The following is an 18,513-nucleotide window of genomic DNA, read 5'->3' on the forward strand; positions in this document are numbered from 1 at the left end:
AAGTTTGGAAGCGGCGTTTTTCAACTATTTGTCCTGCGTTATGATTAATCAGCTCATTCAATCATCCGTAATGACGCGCACTCGTTCTTGAAGTTTCCTCGCACAGTGCATCGTTTATAAGGCTCTCTAAAATGTCCCACAAAAATATGTTTTAGTATCATTCACCGTGTGCTGATCACCTCTTATCAACAAACTCCGCAATGCTTTACCCTCAGATGCCTTCAGCAGCTTAAGTGTGTTTATTGCATCAATAAAACGGTACTCCCTAAGATGCATCGTTAGGAAAATATGTAGATATGCAGCCTTATTACTAAGATCCCCTGACATTTGATGGATTCTGTTTCCGAAGAGATTTCGCATTATGACAAATATTTCCATTTTACGATCTGTCATCAACTCCCGAGCGTGGTACTTACAGAAATGCTGATTCTGCTATTTTCCAATGTTAACGATACGCCCACGTTGAGCCAAAACCAGCCGTAAATGACACTTAACAGTCCGATAACTAATTCCTCCTCCAGATGTCTCACAAAGTCAGTTGGCATGACTATTTGGTCACATTGGAATAAAAATAGGTTATAATGATGATGTGAATCTGATGCCCAACCAAAGCACAGCTGACAAAACCTTTAAACACATGTTAAATACAGGCAAAAATATTTTTAAAAACGTAACAGCATGTTTGAGGCTGATAAGGAACGGACTGAACTGTAATTTTAAAAATATTTATTGACTTAAGTAACGTTTGTTCTTAATGCTCGACAAGAAACGTGGCCTTCGAGACAGCCATGTGATGATATCGTGAAACACTCCGTCACAGGCAGAGAACGAGGACCTTGTGTCAACTTTTTAAAGATGCTATCATACCAGGAACCAAGAAAATGTCGAAACAAGTCCGAGCAGCGGAGACTAAAAACAAGTTAAAAGTGTTATTTCACCCTGAATTGTTGACATTCACCGTTGTGCGAATCAACAAATTATATTTCATTCTGTCTCCAGATAGTTCGGTTTCCTCCAAGAAGGATTGATAACGACATACACCTAACATTTGTAAAGTAGCCAAAATCGGATTACCAGAAACAAGGACACGAAAGAAAAGAACTCGCAGACTTCCAGGAAGATAAAGTTCCGCCAGAAAGGATCAATAAGGTCAAACATCAAACAGTATGCATGGATCTGTAAATGGGGTGTGAATGTGGGGGGTAGGGGTGGGGGTGGGGGGGGTGGGGGGGGGGGGGTGGGGGGGTGGGGGGGGGGTGGGGTTTACTCCAGGCTTCCATGCCAATGAATCTGAAGACAGACCTTATACGCGACTTTGTTTAACTACATTTCATATCACTTTTTGATCTACAACAAAGGTCATTATTTTTTATTCCATGGTAACGGATGGCCCGGGCATCCGTAGGCGTGCCAGAATCCAAAGGATAATGCTGGGTTCAAATCGGGCCACAATAATTATGATTTCTGGCCTTGCCCGTTGGTTTCGCCACTCCGGGCTTTGCTCCCACAACTGATTCGCCGTGATATGAGTCAACCATATAACGTTTATATATGGAGAATGTCAAGAGCTACGCGATGTATGTGTTATTTATTCTATTCGATATTTATCCCGCCGTGGTGCTCTTTGCCTCACTGGACCGCCTCCGTGTTCTAGTGGTAGAGCGTCCGTCCGGAGAGTGGAAGGTCCGGGGTTCGATCCCCGGCCGCATCGTACCAAAAGACGTTAACAGATGGTACTTGTTACCCTGTCTGAATGCTATGAGGCAAAGAGCATGCACGGGTGAACGTGAACTAAGAACTGGTCGGCTCTGTGTCAGTATGCTGTGTCAGAGTGGGGTATTCATGTTAAACTGCGGCATGGTATCTCAGTGTGCTAGCACTATAAATTGGCATCAGTCCGGACTAGTACAACAATCACACACACACACACAAACACACACACACACACACACACACACACACACACACACACACACACACACACATGCACGTCGCTATATAAGTGCAATAGTCTTGGACGCGGCGTTAAACCCCATTTCACTTCCCCTCATCTTTGCCTCACTCTTCATAATGGCGTTGTTTACCTTAACAATAGTTACAGATTGGTTTCCATGGACACACACAAAGTGTATATACTAATCAAAATAAGTTAAAGAACTCCTGCATTTTTCACATGACTAGAGTTGATATGTCCTGACAGATGGGTATTGCAGCCTTCCAGTTGTGGGTGTTCTTTAACTTGTTTTGGGTATTGATTTTAGCAATGTTCCAGCAATATCACGGCGGGGGACACCAGAAATGGGCTTCACACGTTGTACCCATGTCGGGAATCGAACCCGGGTCTTCGGCGTGACGAGTGAACGCTTTAACCACTAGGCTGCCCGACCGCCCCATCAAGTCTTTGAAAGGCATTTAGAAGTGATACACATAAGGAACGGAATTTATGGATGTCAACTTCTTTATTATGAGGAACACAATGTTTCGGAGAATATACTTACTCCTTCATCAGGTGAATGAATGCTATGAGGCAGAGAGCATATATATGTACATGTAAGAACAACGAAAGTAATAAGATAACAAAAGGTGGAAACTTAACAAGGGAAGCCAACAGATAATTGGCGCTGTTTTTGAGTTGGTTTGAGTAGTATACATTAAGTCTCAAGTACTAAAAGTGAGTGAGTGAGTGAGTTGGGTTTAACGCCGCTTTTAACAGTATTTCAGTTATATCACGGCGTGTCAGCTAATGTGGGAGGAAAGGCCGAAGTGATGCAGGTCTCAGACGTTTACCACTTAGGTGAAACCCACGATCACGGGTATGGTGCTGACAAACATAGAAACATAATCGAGGCGAACCGGGATTCGATCCCACAATCACTGCTGAAATACTGATCTTATATGAAATAAATAATAACTCACTCACTCACGTTTATTGTCAGATAAATATGTAGTAAATGAAGCTGCTTTATAAGAATAGGCATAATTATTTTTGCTAGTGATGGGAATCGAACCCAAGCCCTGTTTGTGATAAGTGAACACCTTGTAATTTGTGCTACTCTTCATCAACGCATATAGACAGCATTTTGTTTGTGAAATCACACACAGCGTTCCATTTGAAAAGCCAATCACGGAACAACCGCCCTCCACAAAGTCATAAATTAGAGCAGAACCGCGATCCATTACTTCAAAGTGGTCTACCCTACAGAACTCGTCAATACCAACTGCGCAAACTGATCATTATAATGACATACCGTTCAAACTCTTATTGACATACGGCATTTGTCGACAGTTGTTTGAGCACATGCACATGCATATCGTGCACAGTGAGCTACACATGCGCATATTGATTACTTGTCTACTTGTAGCAACGTGTGCAGCAAACATGGACGACTCCATCAGGAGTACAGGCGCTCCAGAACAACGGCACCAACAAGTGCTCGGCTCATTGGTGGAGTATATTGCCTCTGTGGGTAGCGAGGTGGAATTTATCACCACTGTCTCTACGCGTTGTTTCCGAATTTAAATCAGCTGATCAATAGAAAAGATAAACATACATTTGTGCATTTTATGTTAAAACATAAAATGTGTGTATTATAATGTGATTTGTCATAACTTGTTTCTGAAGGAAATTCGTCTGGGATTAGGTCTATCTTTGGTGCTTGTTCATGATCAGAGGGACCTTTGGCAAAATAGAATCATTTTACAGCTTAGCATTAAGACGTATTTGAATATTGAAATTATTATTGGAAAGAATGAATTTGATCGCATTTGGCTGCCTTAGTAGCTAAAACTCTAAATTTCTTAATTTGTGAAATGGAACAAATTGTCTCTCTCGCAGGCCTCTCTCTCGCCATCTCATACTTTTTGACTTCAAACAAGACGCTAAACGAATATACACGCTCAAGCCTTTGAGCGCCTCTTGATCAATATTTCATCATTAGCTTCAAACGGCCTGTTCCACAAAATGCCTTCTTCAAGTAATTGTTGCAGCACCTCGCCGCTTGCGGGACGTTATTCACTCAGGAGATCAGTCAGTCTGGGTTCGAATCCCATGTTGTGTGGCCAGGGGATATACAGGGACGAAGTGGTGTAATTTTGGTGGTGCGGGAGGCGTGGAAGTCGTGTGTTGGTTGCCGAATTGGGGATTTGGGGGCCTATAAACACGATAGGGCCTGCGTTCATTGCAGAGAGCAGTTCCATATTACTGGTTTTGTCAATAAGTCAGGCGTGTTGAGATCATGTGTCTGTCTTGATTCTATAGATAAGATAGGATAAGATAAAATTTAAATCAGAAACATTCCATTACGGAACAGATGCAATTTTTTTTAATGACAAAACATTATGATTCATATATACATGTATGCAGACATACATACATGCATTCCAGTTAACACCAATTGACATTTTGTGTGGATAATTTTCCAAAGAGAATATTAAATTTTCTTTCTTGAGTGTGTTTGGTACAGTGAAGTATGTAGTGTTTTTCTTCATCAGTGGTTGAACTTGTGGAAGCTTCTGGTGTAGTGAGGTGGGTGGCTTTGTATGTCTTCAAAGTTCTATATTTTATTTAATTTAATGGTTACTTAATCTTAGGTTAGAAAAGTGCACTCGATATTTTCTCATTTTCTTATATATGAGCTGGAATATTCCAGTGCAAGCTATCCTAAAGTAAACCGTGTATCGTGTGTACTATATACAGAGTTGACCCTCCCTGTTCTGGTGACGAATTCTCTGTGTGAGGCTGGTCAAAACAAGCAAACACTAGAGAATGTGTAAAATAATTATTCATACAACATAGGTCTCATCTCGAGTACGTGGGGCACGGGTGGCCCAGTCGTCTAAGGCGCCGCGATTCGCTGTGCAGAGTTGCGTCCTTGGGGCATGCCAGAAACCTATGATTGTGGGTTCGAATCCCGGTTCGCCTCGATTATGTTTCTAGGTTTGTCAGCACCATACCCGTGCTCGTGGGTTTCACCGAAGTGGTAAACGTCTGAGACCTGCGTCACTTCGGGCTTTCCTCCCACATTAAGCTGACACGCCGTGATGTAACTGGAATACTGTTAAAAGCGGCGTTAAACCCAACTAACTCACTCACTCATCTCGAGTACCGTTATCGTCTTGTGTTGTGGGTTAAGGAGCTCACCAAGCAGGTTCAGGAACAATCTACCCATTGTCACAAAAACAGAAGGGCTGTAAGTGAAAATAGGGTTTTATCATATCTGCATGGTGCAGGTATTGGATTTTAGTTGAAATGTTGAGAACGAATATCATGCTGCTGCTGCTGCTGCTGATGATGATGATGATGGTAATGGTGGAGGTGTTGATGATAAATGTTGCACCTTCCACGCATCTGTATATAAGACCTTTGGAAATAATGCAAAGTTCCATGGATGATGGGGAATAATTATATAAGGCATTGGTTGTCTTGGCAAAATGCATTGCTACACTTCCAGGATGTCTTCAGCGCCCATGGACTCATTTCATATGCTATAGGCATAAACTGGACAATTCCCTCTGGACACACAACAGTGATATCGATGTATGCGACGCTGTCCTGATACTTAGTGGTCCCTAGTGACCAAGAAATCTGTGACCCCGTATGTAAGAGGTAGTGGTCAATACTGTCTATGTTGGAGTCACGACGTCTGACTGGCCTGTTATCGGTACTTTCTGACTGGTCAATGGAGCGATGACTCTGGCTTGAACCCTGCTTCCAGGAGCATTCCCCAGGGTCCGGCTAATGTGATGCCATCGTGTTCTCTGCTGGCCATCTGCATGGAAAGCGGATCGTGTTTGCTGTAATTGTTAAGGCTGTTGGATATCGTTGTCAATTATTCTTCGGCGAAATTGTTTTTGATTTGCTTGAATCGTATTATGTTTGTTCTACCCTACAATGATGCTTGAAGCGTCGCATTTCACGATTCTTGTCATACTGTGTATGAAATTCGATTGATGTTCAAGGTTGGTTGGTGTTGAAAAGGGTTAGGTTAACTGAAAGCGACGATACCCATCAAGCCCCGACCCAGTCCCAACCCAACTTAGACCCAACCACCACCGTATTCCCACCCCACCTCATCCCCACCCCACCGCTAACCAACCCCGCTTCCACCCCCAGCCCCAACCCTATCGCACCACAACCCGAATCCTGTCCTTACTAACACCCACACCACCACCACATTCCCACCCCACCTCATCCCCATTCCATATTCCACCCTCACACACACACACACCAGCACCGCATTTCTACTCCACCTCATCCCCACCCCACCCCACTCCCACTCCCAGCCAAGCCCAACCCAAACTCACACCCACACTACCACCGCATTCCCACCCCACCTTATCCCCATCCCACCCCATCCTCATCCCCATCCCATCCCCATCCTGACTCACACGCTCCACACCACACTCATCCCCACCCCACCGCCTACCCCACGCCCTCCCAAGGCCCTACTCCCACAGCCACATACGTGTCTAGAGGCTGAGGATGTGCTCCCCTACTCCTGTGTGGTATTCACCGATACGCGATGCACGGGCGAGAGACTTGTGTGTTTCGTTCACATGCCTTGTCTTCGTATCTTCCAACTGGAATTTCACTATCTCCGCTTCACCTCTATGAGCACCGACACAGCAGGTTTTTGCTCCATACCAATTCCAGCGCCGCCAACACAACAGAAAAGATAGCACCAATGGACATTGCATAGTTCCATTATTCACCACAACAACTGACATATCCCACGATGTTATATTTCCCCAATGACATCGATATTTGTTCTTTCTCATTGTTTATGCATGGCACAATGTAACAATCCCACTCCATCACACCGCCACAACAGTAAACACTAGAGACATTGTAAGAATTCATAGATACATGATAACCGCCCGACAGGACGAGTGCTTTATTCTCAATACTGACAGTGTTTTTATGCAACGTATCTACTTTAACAATAACCAAGTGTGTCTTCTTGTGCCGCCATATTGCACAGAACCTGTGTAATTCTTCTGTAAGCCATTTTCTGTCACTTCAAACCTGAACACAGACACTTATCTTATTTAATATTCAATCTACGTGTATCCTCATCCTGCAACCGCTTCCTTTTAGCATCCTCGTGTACCCCCTTCCTTCACCGGTCCTTGTTTACCCTTTGTACCCCCTTCCTTCAGCCGCCCTCGTGTACCCATTGAACCCCCCTTCCTTCAGCCGCCCTCGTGTACCCATTGAACCCCCCTTCCTTTAAACGTCCCCTGTACCCCATCCTACCCAGTTTTCCCCATGTATCCCGGGATTACCCCCCTTCCTTTACCCATCGACCTGTACGCTCCGTTACCCGCCCTCTATATGTACTCCCACCCGGTACCCCTTCTCTGGACTCCCCCCACGTGTACCCCGGTCCCCTCCACGCCGTTCCCTGCCCGACTGCAAGCAGCCCGAGGAATGTCCTCTCCGGCCCCATCCACACATACCCCCTGCCCCCTACACACACACCGTTCCCTTTCCCGATTTCAGGCAACCCGTGATTGTCCATCCCTGCCCCCTCCAAATATACCCCCTGCCCCCTCCCTATATACCCCTGCCCCCTCCACATATACCACTGCCCCCTCCACATATACCCCAGCCCCATCCACATATACCCCCGGCACCCTCCCCATATATCCCCTGCCCCCTCCACATAAACCCCTGCCCCCTTCACATGTACACCCATGACACATCCCCATACACCGTTCCCTTTCCCGACTTCAGGCAATCCGTGATTGTCCACCCCTGCCCCCTCCACATATACCCCTCCCCCCTTAACATATACCTCTGCCCCCTCCACATACACCGTTCCCTGTCCCGACTTCAGGCAATCCGTGATTGTCCACCCCAGCCCCCTCCACATATACCCCCAGCCCCCTTAACATACACCGTTCCCTGTCCCGACTTCAGGCAATCCGTGATTGTCCACCCCAGCCCCCTCCACATATACCCCCAGCCCCCTCCACATACACCGTTCCCTGTCCCGACTACAAGCAACCTGTGGATGGTCCACCACCATGAGTCACAGCGCTAGGACAATGCCAGCAGGCAGCGGAAGGTAGAGGCTGATCTACATAATCAACAGTGCGCTGGCAGCGCCATCGTCCTCCGCGCTACTACTACCACGATCAATGGACGAAGGAAGGCGGCTTCTGTGAGCCACTGCCGGCTAGCCCACCATCAGGCAGGCGGAGACATGAGTGCTTGTTCTATATTATATAACGTGGAGCGGTTCCTGTGTGCCAAGCCGTTCTGGGATAGAGATCCTACACATGTTTTAGAAGGACACGGCACGGATGATTTAGGTATTTCTTTCTTTTTACTTCAATTGTATCGGAATCTGTACATCTGGTAATGGGTCATACCCAGTGACCGGCTTCGGATGCCTGTCGCTATTATTTCCCATTGATCTGTTTCGTCTCCAAAGGTGGTTGTAAGTACTACATGTTTCTCATGTTTCATGTGTAGACTGACACGTTGGTTCTGAATTGAAGACAAACTGACCAATGGTCAGTAATATGTTCAATATGGCGGACGTGGTATCTATAGTTGGAGAGGCTTATGCCACTTGACCAAGGGTCACCAGTGACGTGGGTGTTGCTTCAGAACCCTGGAGTCGGCGTCTTGTCATACATTAATGTAATGTACGATATTATTGAAGCCCATGTCTTCTCGAATGCAAAAGAAAGTGGGTGTTAACATAACAAGGGTATGCATAAACGTGTGTATTGCTTGTGGATTCTTGTACATTGCATTGGGTGCCTTGTTGATTTCAAACAGCGACCATCAGCGTCAGCAGTTTCCCTAACGAGAACATTGTTGATTTCAGTATATTTGCATGAATATGCCATTACGTAAAATGAACTTAGTGTTCTATATGCACGTAGCGAACCTGTGGCTTTTATTGATTGGTTTTCCTGTTTCTTTCCTCGCACAATTCCCACGTGATTAAGAATTCTGAAATGTAATTTACATATTGCTTAAATGTTCCCATTGAATTATTTGGTTTACGCGTAATTTTAGACCGTTTGATTCTGCATGGTAAGCTAATAAATGTAAGATCGATATGAATCAAACTCGTTCATTCCTTGTGAGAATAGTCATTTATCGATCATGTATACTGCAAAGCCACGTGGTAGAACCGCACAGTGGGGGTCAGTCATTTGTGCGAATGCCAGTTACGATTAGTCGATTGTCTTCGACGCTAGTTTTTCCCTCGGGACGCATCACTCTCACATCATCATCCTGCGCCTCTGACCATGGCATCGAAGACGAAATATAGTCCCCGCGGATGAATATTTCATTTTGTATATCCCAGAATCTGCATAGCAACAATCAGATGGATCCAAGGTCAAATGATGATGAGATTAACACTCAAGTGTCATTAAGGCATTTAAAGCGGATTATTTCTGAAATGATACACCTTATAGAGCAATTGCTTCCAGGAACAATTTCAAGGCTATCATGCTACAGTTTGTTGATCATTTGAGAAGCTCTTCAAAGAAACGGCAGCTTAAACGCTTATTGAACCTCAAATTCTCCTTCACCTGAACTGTTAATTTCATTTTATCATGGGATTTAATTAAGTTTCGAAGATAATTGTCATTTAATCATATTAACTGAAAAAAGACTTCATAACCAAAACGTTTAGATTCAGCATCAAAGAAAAAGAACCACGCCATCAAAGAAAATTGTATTAATTAATTAACTGACATTAAAAAAAGCTATATCGACTTATTGTAATATCAATTTTGATATTATTTCCCTAACCGATCTTGTATTATTGGTAGGGATTTACTTCATTACGAAAACCTGTTTTGTTTAACTTATTCTGTGCCCCTTTTCTGAAAACACTTACGGATTAACAGCGGCCATATGGAACTGATGTTAGAAAATCAAGAATGTTCCTGCAGATTGAACAGCCTACTGCAAACGGGTAATATTTTTTATCCTTGTTTGAATCATTTCCATCGATTGTGCTTGAAATTCCAATTGCATTATTGCACGTGTAGTGAGATGTAATTGAAAATATCGAACTTAGCAGCGGGCATGTAATATTTAACAGCTTGTGTACACCTAGACAGGGTTCACGTGCTTAATGGCAAACGGGGCATGTATGTTGGTTTAAGATAGCTTGGATTTGGATTTAAATCAACAAAAACCTGCTCTGGTTGTGACAATGGGAAATTTAGTCTCTTTGTTAGTTTATAATGCTATGCTTCCTGATCGCGGGAGGCAAGTTGACGCAGAATAATTGTGACAACTGACTAGCATCCCAGGGCCTACGTCTCATACGAGTACGTTTACATTGAATTAGGTCAAGTCATTTTAAACACATCTTACTTCCCACGCTCTGAATCAAAGATGCAGTGAAAAACATGTAAACAATTTGCAAGATATCAGATTTACAACCTCCAACATCAACATCCAGGATATTTTGTTCATCGTTACGTGTTGAATTTTTCGCCATTACGTGATAGTTCCTCTGAGAATGAATTACAAATGATGTTCACATGCGATATTGTGGGTGGCATCGTTTTCAGCAATAACCACAGACCTCTTAATGCAGTCGGCTTCTAAATTGACTCAGATTACAAACCCTCTCAATTCCAAGTCACTGCTGGGACATCGATCCTTTAAAGCGTTCATATTAATTATTTAGTTCCCCATAGTTGCGACAGACAAAGGCACGCAACAGTTCTGCGCAAGCCTTGTTGACAGAACATTTAGAGACAATGTTATCCGCCATATTATGTCATCTCGGCGCCTTCATGCTTGGATGGTGCCAGGAATATTTTGAAATGTTTTGAAAAATAAGTCCCCTGAAAAGGGCCAGTGAATGGAGTGTGAATATGCTGAATAATTGATCTCCTTTAAATTCGGCCTGCACGTGCATGCTTTGAGTGAAAGTTGTCAGCGCGAGACGTTAAGTGTGCACATGAATGATTCTGTCTTTAACTGAAACTCGTCACTGAATGAAAAAAATGTCAGTGTTCACAAACGTCATTTGAAGTTGAATCAAAGTGATTCTTAATTCCGGAAGGGCATAATTTGGTTTACAATTGTTCATAAATAGTCTTTTGATTCAGTGAATGAGTGGGTATAGTTTTACGCATCCTTCAGCACCATTCCAGCAATATGACTCGGGAAGACCATGTGGGAATCGAACCCGAGCCTTCGACGTGGCGAGCAAACGCTTTAACCACTAGGCTAAACCGCCGCCCATCTTCTGCCCCAAATCCAAATGCATAATATTTACATGTTCTGTCATGTCCAGAATAATTAAAAATAAGGCATAATTAACAATTTTAGAAGATAATTGTGTGAACGAGTGTGGTAACATATTGCTGTGTTTGCTTGTGACAACGATTCGGGTTTAGTTCTCCGTGTTGGTATTATTTATCATGTTTTCATAGATTCTGCTTAAGAAGAATAGACTCATTCTGTAATGGCGCGTGGTTATTTATCAGTAGACCTGAAATATCGACCACATAGATATCATATTCATGTAAACTTTCCAAATGCTTTTTTTCTGTTATTAACGTTATTTCAATGCCACACATTCTCTCGTGAAATGACGTACTTATGTTTTAGAAGTATTGCTTGAATAATGCATCACCATAACACCTCTCAGCCCTCGCAATTTTATGAGTTAGCATCAGACACTTGAAGCTTCCATGAAAAAGAACACGATTTAGGAAATCTGACAAATAGTTATTATTCGAGCTGACATTGAATATTTCTATACATATGCATTCATAATAGGTACGATGGATTGTCATTGTGGAGACGGTCTAAGTCACCAGGCCTATCTCACAGCCTCTTTTATCAACACCAAGACTGATTGATAAAGCGCAGCGATGTATCACCAAAGTCCCGTTACTGGTCGAAATTCAATCAATGCCAGCCCAAACTCAATAAGCTTGTGGAATGTGCCAGACAACAGCCCGAGAGAGCTTCAAGCTGACTGCGCCATTGGTGCCAAATATAGAGTCAACCTTTACATCGGTGCCGATATTGGTGGGATAGTCTATGGGGGTCTGTGAGAGCCCTCTGGGATGGAACTAGGTCACCTTAGGGAGATGAGCCATTGTAGGGAGAAACTAATGAACCTAGTGACGTATTTAGGAGTATCTTTATGGACAATTGCATGGCGCACACCGATGGTGCCAGTAGTGGTAGGCCAGTACCAGTTGTGATGTCTTAGTACTCAGATTAGTGTAGTGATTTCCATTTCGTACACTAAAATCTAAATTTATAATATCATTGGAAATTATTAACAAGTATGTCTCATATATATCCCAAAACTCTCAAGCGAGTCTGCAACACATTGGCAAGCCAAGGTTTTCAGTTTCTGCAAAATGAATAATTTCGTTGGGCTCCTTTCTAATATGGCAAGAGAAAATTAAACAGATAAAATCTTTAAATATGTTCATTTAGACTATTCACACTAGAAGGTGCGTCATTAACACCATTTTAATAGTTGATTTTACAACAGATGCGGTCAAACCAGACACTGTCTAATCGACACCATGATGTACTTGATGTCGGACGACACATACCTAATACCCCCATCACAACAAACTAGTTCTCAATACGTTCGTGAAAATGTTGTCGAACGGGCTCCAACTGTGTATGAACGTAGTGGGCGTTGTAGCAGCTTTTGACAGTGCATTACGAACTTCATGGACGGGCTCGAACGGGGAGGGTGCTCTAGAACTTTGAGTCTGCTCGTCCATCCCGTTCTGCAATTAGTCGGATTGACAACGTACGCAACACGAGAACGGAACGGAATTGTCGTACTTCGAACCTACAAGGGACGTGTTACGACGTGGTGCAGTCGGACATAATTTTTACAGTACGTGTGCACAACGACCGGGTCCGTTTGTTTCTCGTTCATGGTGTGTACAGCTCGGAGCCCTGTACATGAATGAAGACTGGCTAAAACGCGATCGTTATCCACAGGAGTCGGGCCAGGACGGGCCAGGACGCGAATACACACGCACTTGGGACGACATGAGGACGTAGTGCGAACGAATTGGTCGGGTTACGAATTAGTGAGAACTGGCTTGGACGTATTGTGAACGAGGTAGAACGAGGTTGAGAACGGCTACGGACGTGCTCGAACTGCTTCGCAACGTTGTTGGCATGAGGTGAACGGGCACTTTTACACGATCTGAACTCGATACAAACGGACTACAGACTGGCTAAGAACGAGATAGACGTATTGAGGACTGCTTATGAACGAACTAGCATCGTATTTACCGTGCTCACAACCCGTTCTAGAATTTTTTGAACGGGGTAGAACGGGACAGAATTACTTTGGTGTGATGGTAGCATAACGGAACTCACGTGACAATCAACTGTCTTCACTGGCCGAACTCCTGTTATCGAATGATACCTATGTTGTTTATTAGATTTGTGTTGGAAAAGCATAATTTTGAGTAAGACAGGGGTGAATGTTGTTTTTCGACACAGTCAGCAAATTTCATATATTCAAATGTGCTTACATTATCGAATCTAACACAGGCCATCAAGTTATTGAAATGACATCATGAAGAACGATCCAAACCGCTTGTGCATGATGACGCTCAGGCGGGTGAGACTGCGCCACCCGGTCCGCATCAGATAGGATCCCTAACATCTAATACCGCCTCCGTGGTCTTGTGGTTCGATCCCGGGCCGCGTCATACAAAAAGACGTTAAAAGATTGTACTTATTGTTACCCTGTCTGGCGCTCGGCATTAAGGGGCTAAAACAAGGACTGGTCGGCTCGGAGTCAGTATACTGTGTCTGAGTGGGGTATTCATGTTAAACTGCGGCATGGTATCTCAGTGAGCTAGCACTATAAATCGGCATCAGTCCGGACTAGTACAAGCAGCCACACACACACATACACGTGCATGCACGTCGCTATATAAGTGCAATAATCTTGGACGCGACGTTAAACCCAATTTCACCTCACCTCACCTAATATCTAACGCTTGTCGGAAGAGCGTAAAGGGGATCGGAGGGTCACTATAGTCGGATTGGACGACAAGCATGGGGTAGTTGGGACTATACTGCCTCTGAGTAACCACGGATATCATTTATAGATACACGTATGGCATATAGGGACAATTACTCACGAATGAAAAGTGGACAGAAGATAACATATCCTTGTTGTCTAAGGCGCCGCAATTGGCTGTGCAGAGTTGCGTCCCTTGGGCACTCATGGAACCTATGATGATGGATCCGAATTCCGGTTCGCCCCGATTATGTTTCTAGGTTTGTCAGCACCATACCCGTGCTCCTGGGTTTCACCTTAGTGGTAAACGTCTGAGATCTGCATCACTTCAGGCTATCCTCCCACATTAAGCTGTGAAATAAGTCGAATACTACCAAAAACAGCGTTAAGCTCAACTCACTGACTCACTCATTGTTGTCTTGTTACATACGATAAATCTATGTTAAACACTACGACTGCCTACTGCTGTGTCTACTGTTCTGTCCAGCGCTATGTCTATTGCTGTCTACTGCCATATCTACTGCTTTGTCAAAGCCATGTCTACTTCTGTGTCTACTTATGTCTACTGCTATGTCTACTGTTGTGTCTACTGCTATGTCTACTGCTATGTCTACTGCTATCTACTGCTATGTCCTCTGCTGTCTACTGCTGTGTCTACTGATATGTATACCGCTGTCTACCGATATATCTACTGCTATGTCTACTGCTACCTGCTGTCTACTGCAATGTCTACTGCTGTGTTTACTGCTATGTCTACTGCTGTGTCTACTGCTATATCTACTGTTATGTCTACTGCTATGTCTACTGTTGTCTATTGCTCTGTCTACTGCTATGTCTGCTGCTGTCTTCTGTAATGTCTACTGCTATGTATACCGCTGTCTACCGATATAGCTGCTGGTATGTCTACTGCTGCCATGTCTACTGCCGCCTGCTATCTACTGTTATGTCTACTGCTGTCTACTATGTCTTCTGCTATATATATATATACTACTATGTCTGCTGCTGTGTCTACTGCTATGTCTGCTGCCGTGTCTACTGCTATGTCTGCTGCTGTGTCTACTGCTATGTCTGCTGCTGTGTCTACTGCTATGTCTTCTGCTATATCTACTGCTATGTCTGCTGCTGTGTCTACTGCTATGTCTACAGCTAGGTAACACTGGCAGCCAGCAACAGACAACAGACATGGTAATCATTATCCCCCTTAAACCGTAGTATCAGAAGATATGTTGTTTGAAGTCAAATTTCACTCATCTGTTTTGAAGCTTTGGGCGATAGGGAGTTTGCCAAGGCAGTATTGAGGAATAACGCATAGAATCCTAAAATATATAATGTTGGTAGAAACAAGAAACTACATTCAAATGTAAAAAGAGCCCATGCTAGATGAACCAGTGGGGACTCTAGACTTGCTTTATTTACGACTATAGCATTACAGTAAGGGCTGGGCGGAAAGGAAATATCAGGGTTCAGGTAGTCTCAGTCCCCGAACCATATTATTTTCCTTTCAGCCCAACCCTTACTGTAATGCTATAAGTCTAAATGAAGCAAGTCTAGATTGTCCACAGGCTCAGGACTCTCCCATCTCAATTGGGTTCCTCCTTTTCAGTTTAAATGTAGTTTTCTGTTTCTGTCAAAATTATATATTTTCAAAGACTTAGCGTAAGTCTATGGTTCAGTTTGAGAGACAGACAATAGAATAGAAAACCAGTAGTATGTAGGTTCGTAGTTTATTCACTTATCCTCTGTGTACTGCACGACTTAAACAAGTAATCGATGCATGCACATAACGGATCAGGTCTTTGTGATCTATTAATTCTCTTTGATAGCTGAACAGCGAGCAGAGCTGATCATTTAGCTGAACATATAACCCCGACAGGGCCCCGTTCCACAAAGCGATCGTAGGTGATCATAACATGAGGTGTTCATAATTTAACATAGACTTACGACTGTGGTAGCGCTGTGGAACGGGGCCCAGTGATGTATATCCACGGGGTCCAAAGACGTTTCCTCGGATCTCAGACCCAGTGTCAGCTATTGAAACTTTTATGGGATCGCGAGCCTGATCTCACATGTCAGAACGTTGGTGACAGCTCCCAAACACGCCGGTCTCATCCCTGACCCTGTACGGAGCTCATCAAGTTATTGCCTGTCACAATATTGATTTCTGGAACGCGATTCTCAAGGCATGTGGAATGAGTGTGCTCCATTTATAGACACATGGTGTTAGGTTTCTGGGTAATATGTTTTTGGTTTGATATTCTTCATAGCGTGTACAAGGATACCACTACCACCGTACGTATCAAGTATAGCGGGGGGGGGGGGGGGGGGGGGGGGGGGGGGGGTGGCCCAGTCGTCTAAGGCGCCGCGATTCGCTGTGCAGAGTTGCGTCCCTTGGGCAATTGGGCACGCCATAAACCTATGATTGTGGGTTCGAATCCCGGTTCGCCTCGATTATGTTTCTAGGTTTGTCAGCACCATACCCGTACACCGAAGTGGTAAACGTCTGAGACCTGCATCACTTCGGGTTTTCCTCCCACATTAAGCTGACACGCCGCGATATAAATGGAATACTGTTAAAAGTGGCGTTAAACCAAACTCACTCACTCACTATAGACGAGTGTTTGGTTAAGTTTTCTTGCTATCAGATTGATAAATATGAAATGAGTTAGTGATTGAATGGTGTTAAATAATATAACAGCTATTTGAGCTTGATCAGTAAACCAGTGGTGGATAGTGTGACCTCTATCCCTAGTGAGACATGTAACGTCAAGTAGTGAGTGAGTATGGTTTTACGCCGCTTTTAGCAATATTCCAGCAATATCACGGTGGGGGACACCGGAAATGGGCCTCGCACATTGTACCCATGTCGGGAATGGAACCCGGGTCTTCGGCGTGACGAGCGAACGCTTTAACCACTAGGCTTCCCGACCGCCCATAACGTCAAGTAGAAACTAAGACGATAGATAACGGGAGAGGTGAGGCTAAATGAGGTTTAACGTCGAGTTCAAGATTATTGCATTTATATAGCAATGTGAATGTACATGTGTGTGGCTGCTTGTACTAGTCCGGACTAATCCGATTTCATAGTGCTAGCCCACTGATATACCATTCCGCAGTGTAACATAGATACCCCATTCAGACATAGTATACTGACTCCGAACCGTCTTGTTGTATCTCCTTAATGCTGACCGCCAGACAGGGTAACAACAAGTACCATCTATTAATATATTTTCGCATGACGCGACCGGGAATCGAACCACCGACCATTCGCTCGCCAGGCAGAAGCAACAGAAAAAACACTTGATATAACGAAATATTAATACACCAAACAGTGAACATGCAAGTAAACAAAAAGTAAAACAAGCATGGGCCATGTTTTAGTGTAATAACAACTCTAAAACGTAATGAACTTATTTGTCCATGGTATTTTCATCAAATAATGTTAATGGCGATGGGATAACTAGCTGACTACAGAGCGTTCTCTCCTCCCATTGCATAGTACGATGCGTGAAGCCCATTTTTGGTTCCTGTCGCTGTGATATGGCTGGATTATTGCTGAAAATGACCTAAAATTATATTCAGTCACTGTCCGCCTCCATAGAGCCAAACACGAGTCATTGTATTTAATTAAACAGATCACTTTCACATTACATAACCGGGATGTGTTTCAGGCATGACCTTGACATTGAGGCATGATTCATAAATGTTCATAGCCGGGTCAAATAAATTGATGCAATTCTGTGTGTCATGTTATGTCAAATGTAAAAGCATTCGACATCAGAGATGATTTCACTGCCCCAAGTAACGGATGATCTAATTCTGTTGTCCGAGGATCCTCTTGTCCCCTCCCAACCCATTAACCTAATCCAATACCAACGATCGCACGATATAATTGAGTCTTTATTGTCTGTCCGGTTGTTTAACCTCCTGAGCTCGACACGACCAGTCAGATTGGTATCTAGCGCAGTTAGCTGTATCTAACTGTGGTAATTACACTAAACAAATGCAGGGGAGCCTCTCTGTTTGTCTGTACGCCCGTTACACCTGGGGAGGAAAACGTTGTACATTTCATCTCGGGGCTAGGCGTAAAGTGGGACACTAACTGATAACTGAATGACTTTTTCCTTATTGACATCCAGTGTGTTGAGAGTTTTTATCAGCTAATAGCATTTAAATCTTTAACTCAAATTAAATTTTATTTTCAAATTTGACATGTCAAATTGAAGGAATCGAAGGAACCCTTGAATTCTCAAGGTAGAAGCGCAGTCGATATTAACAATATTTGGGATGAAATTCAATTATTATATCATTATTGATCTTCTTTGTTTACCGGGGGCACGGGTGGCCCAGTCGTCTAAGGCGCCGCAATTTGCTGCGCCCAATTCGCCAATTTGCCCTGGGGCACGCAAGAAACCTATGATTGTGGGTTCGAATCCCGGTTCACCCAGATTACGTTTCTAGGTTTGTCAGCACCATACCTAAGTGATAAACGCCTGAG

At 43.8% G+C, this 18,513-nt stretch overlaps 1 protein-coding gene across 4 annotated transcripts in view; it reads left to right on the forward strand.

The window, feature by feature from the left end:
• Nucleotides 1–18,513, forward strand: part of LOC124136477 — a 93,394-nt gene that overhangs the window by 60,585 nt on the left and 14,296 nt on the right. Inside the window, exon 1 of one of the 4 annotated variants that reach the window (XM_046502417.2) lies at nucleotides 8,047–8,316. The exons of the other annotated variants lie outside the window; for them this stretch is intronic. Coding sequence (XP_046358373.1) covers nucleotides 8,208–8,316 — 109 coding nt within the window. The 5' untranslated portion in view covers nucleotides 8,047–8,207. Of the gene's footprint in view, nucleotides 1–8,046; nucleotides 8,317–18,513 lie in introns of those variants that run through there. 4 annotated transcript variants of the gene reach the window in all.

This window comes from Haliotis rufescens, unplaced genomic scaffold, assembly GCF_023055435.1.
Source record: "Haliotis rufescens isolate VD_foot unplaced genomic scaffold, xgHalRufe1.0.p SCAF_16, whole genome shotgun sequence".
Classification (NCBI taxonomy): domain Eukaryota; kingdom Metazoa; phylum Mollusca; class Gastropoda; order Lepetellida; family Haliotidae; genus Haliotis; species Haliotis rufescens.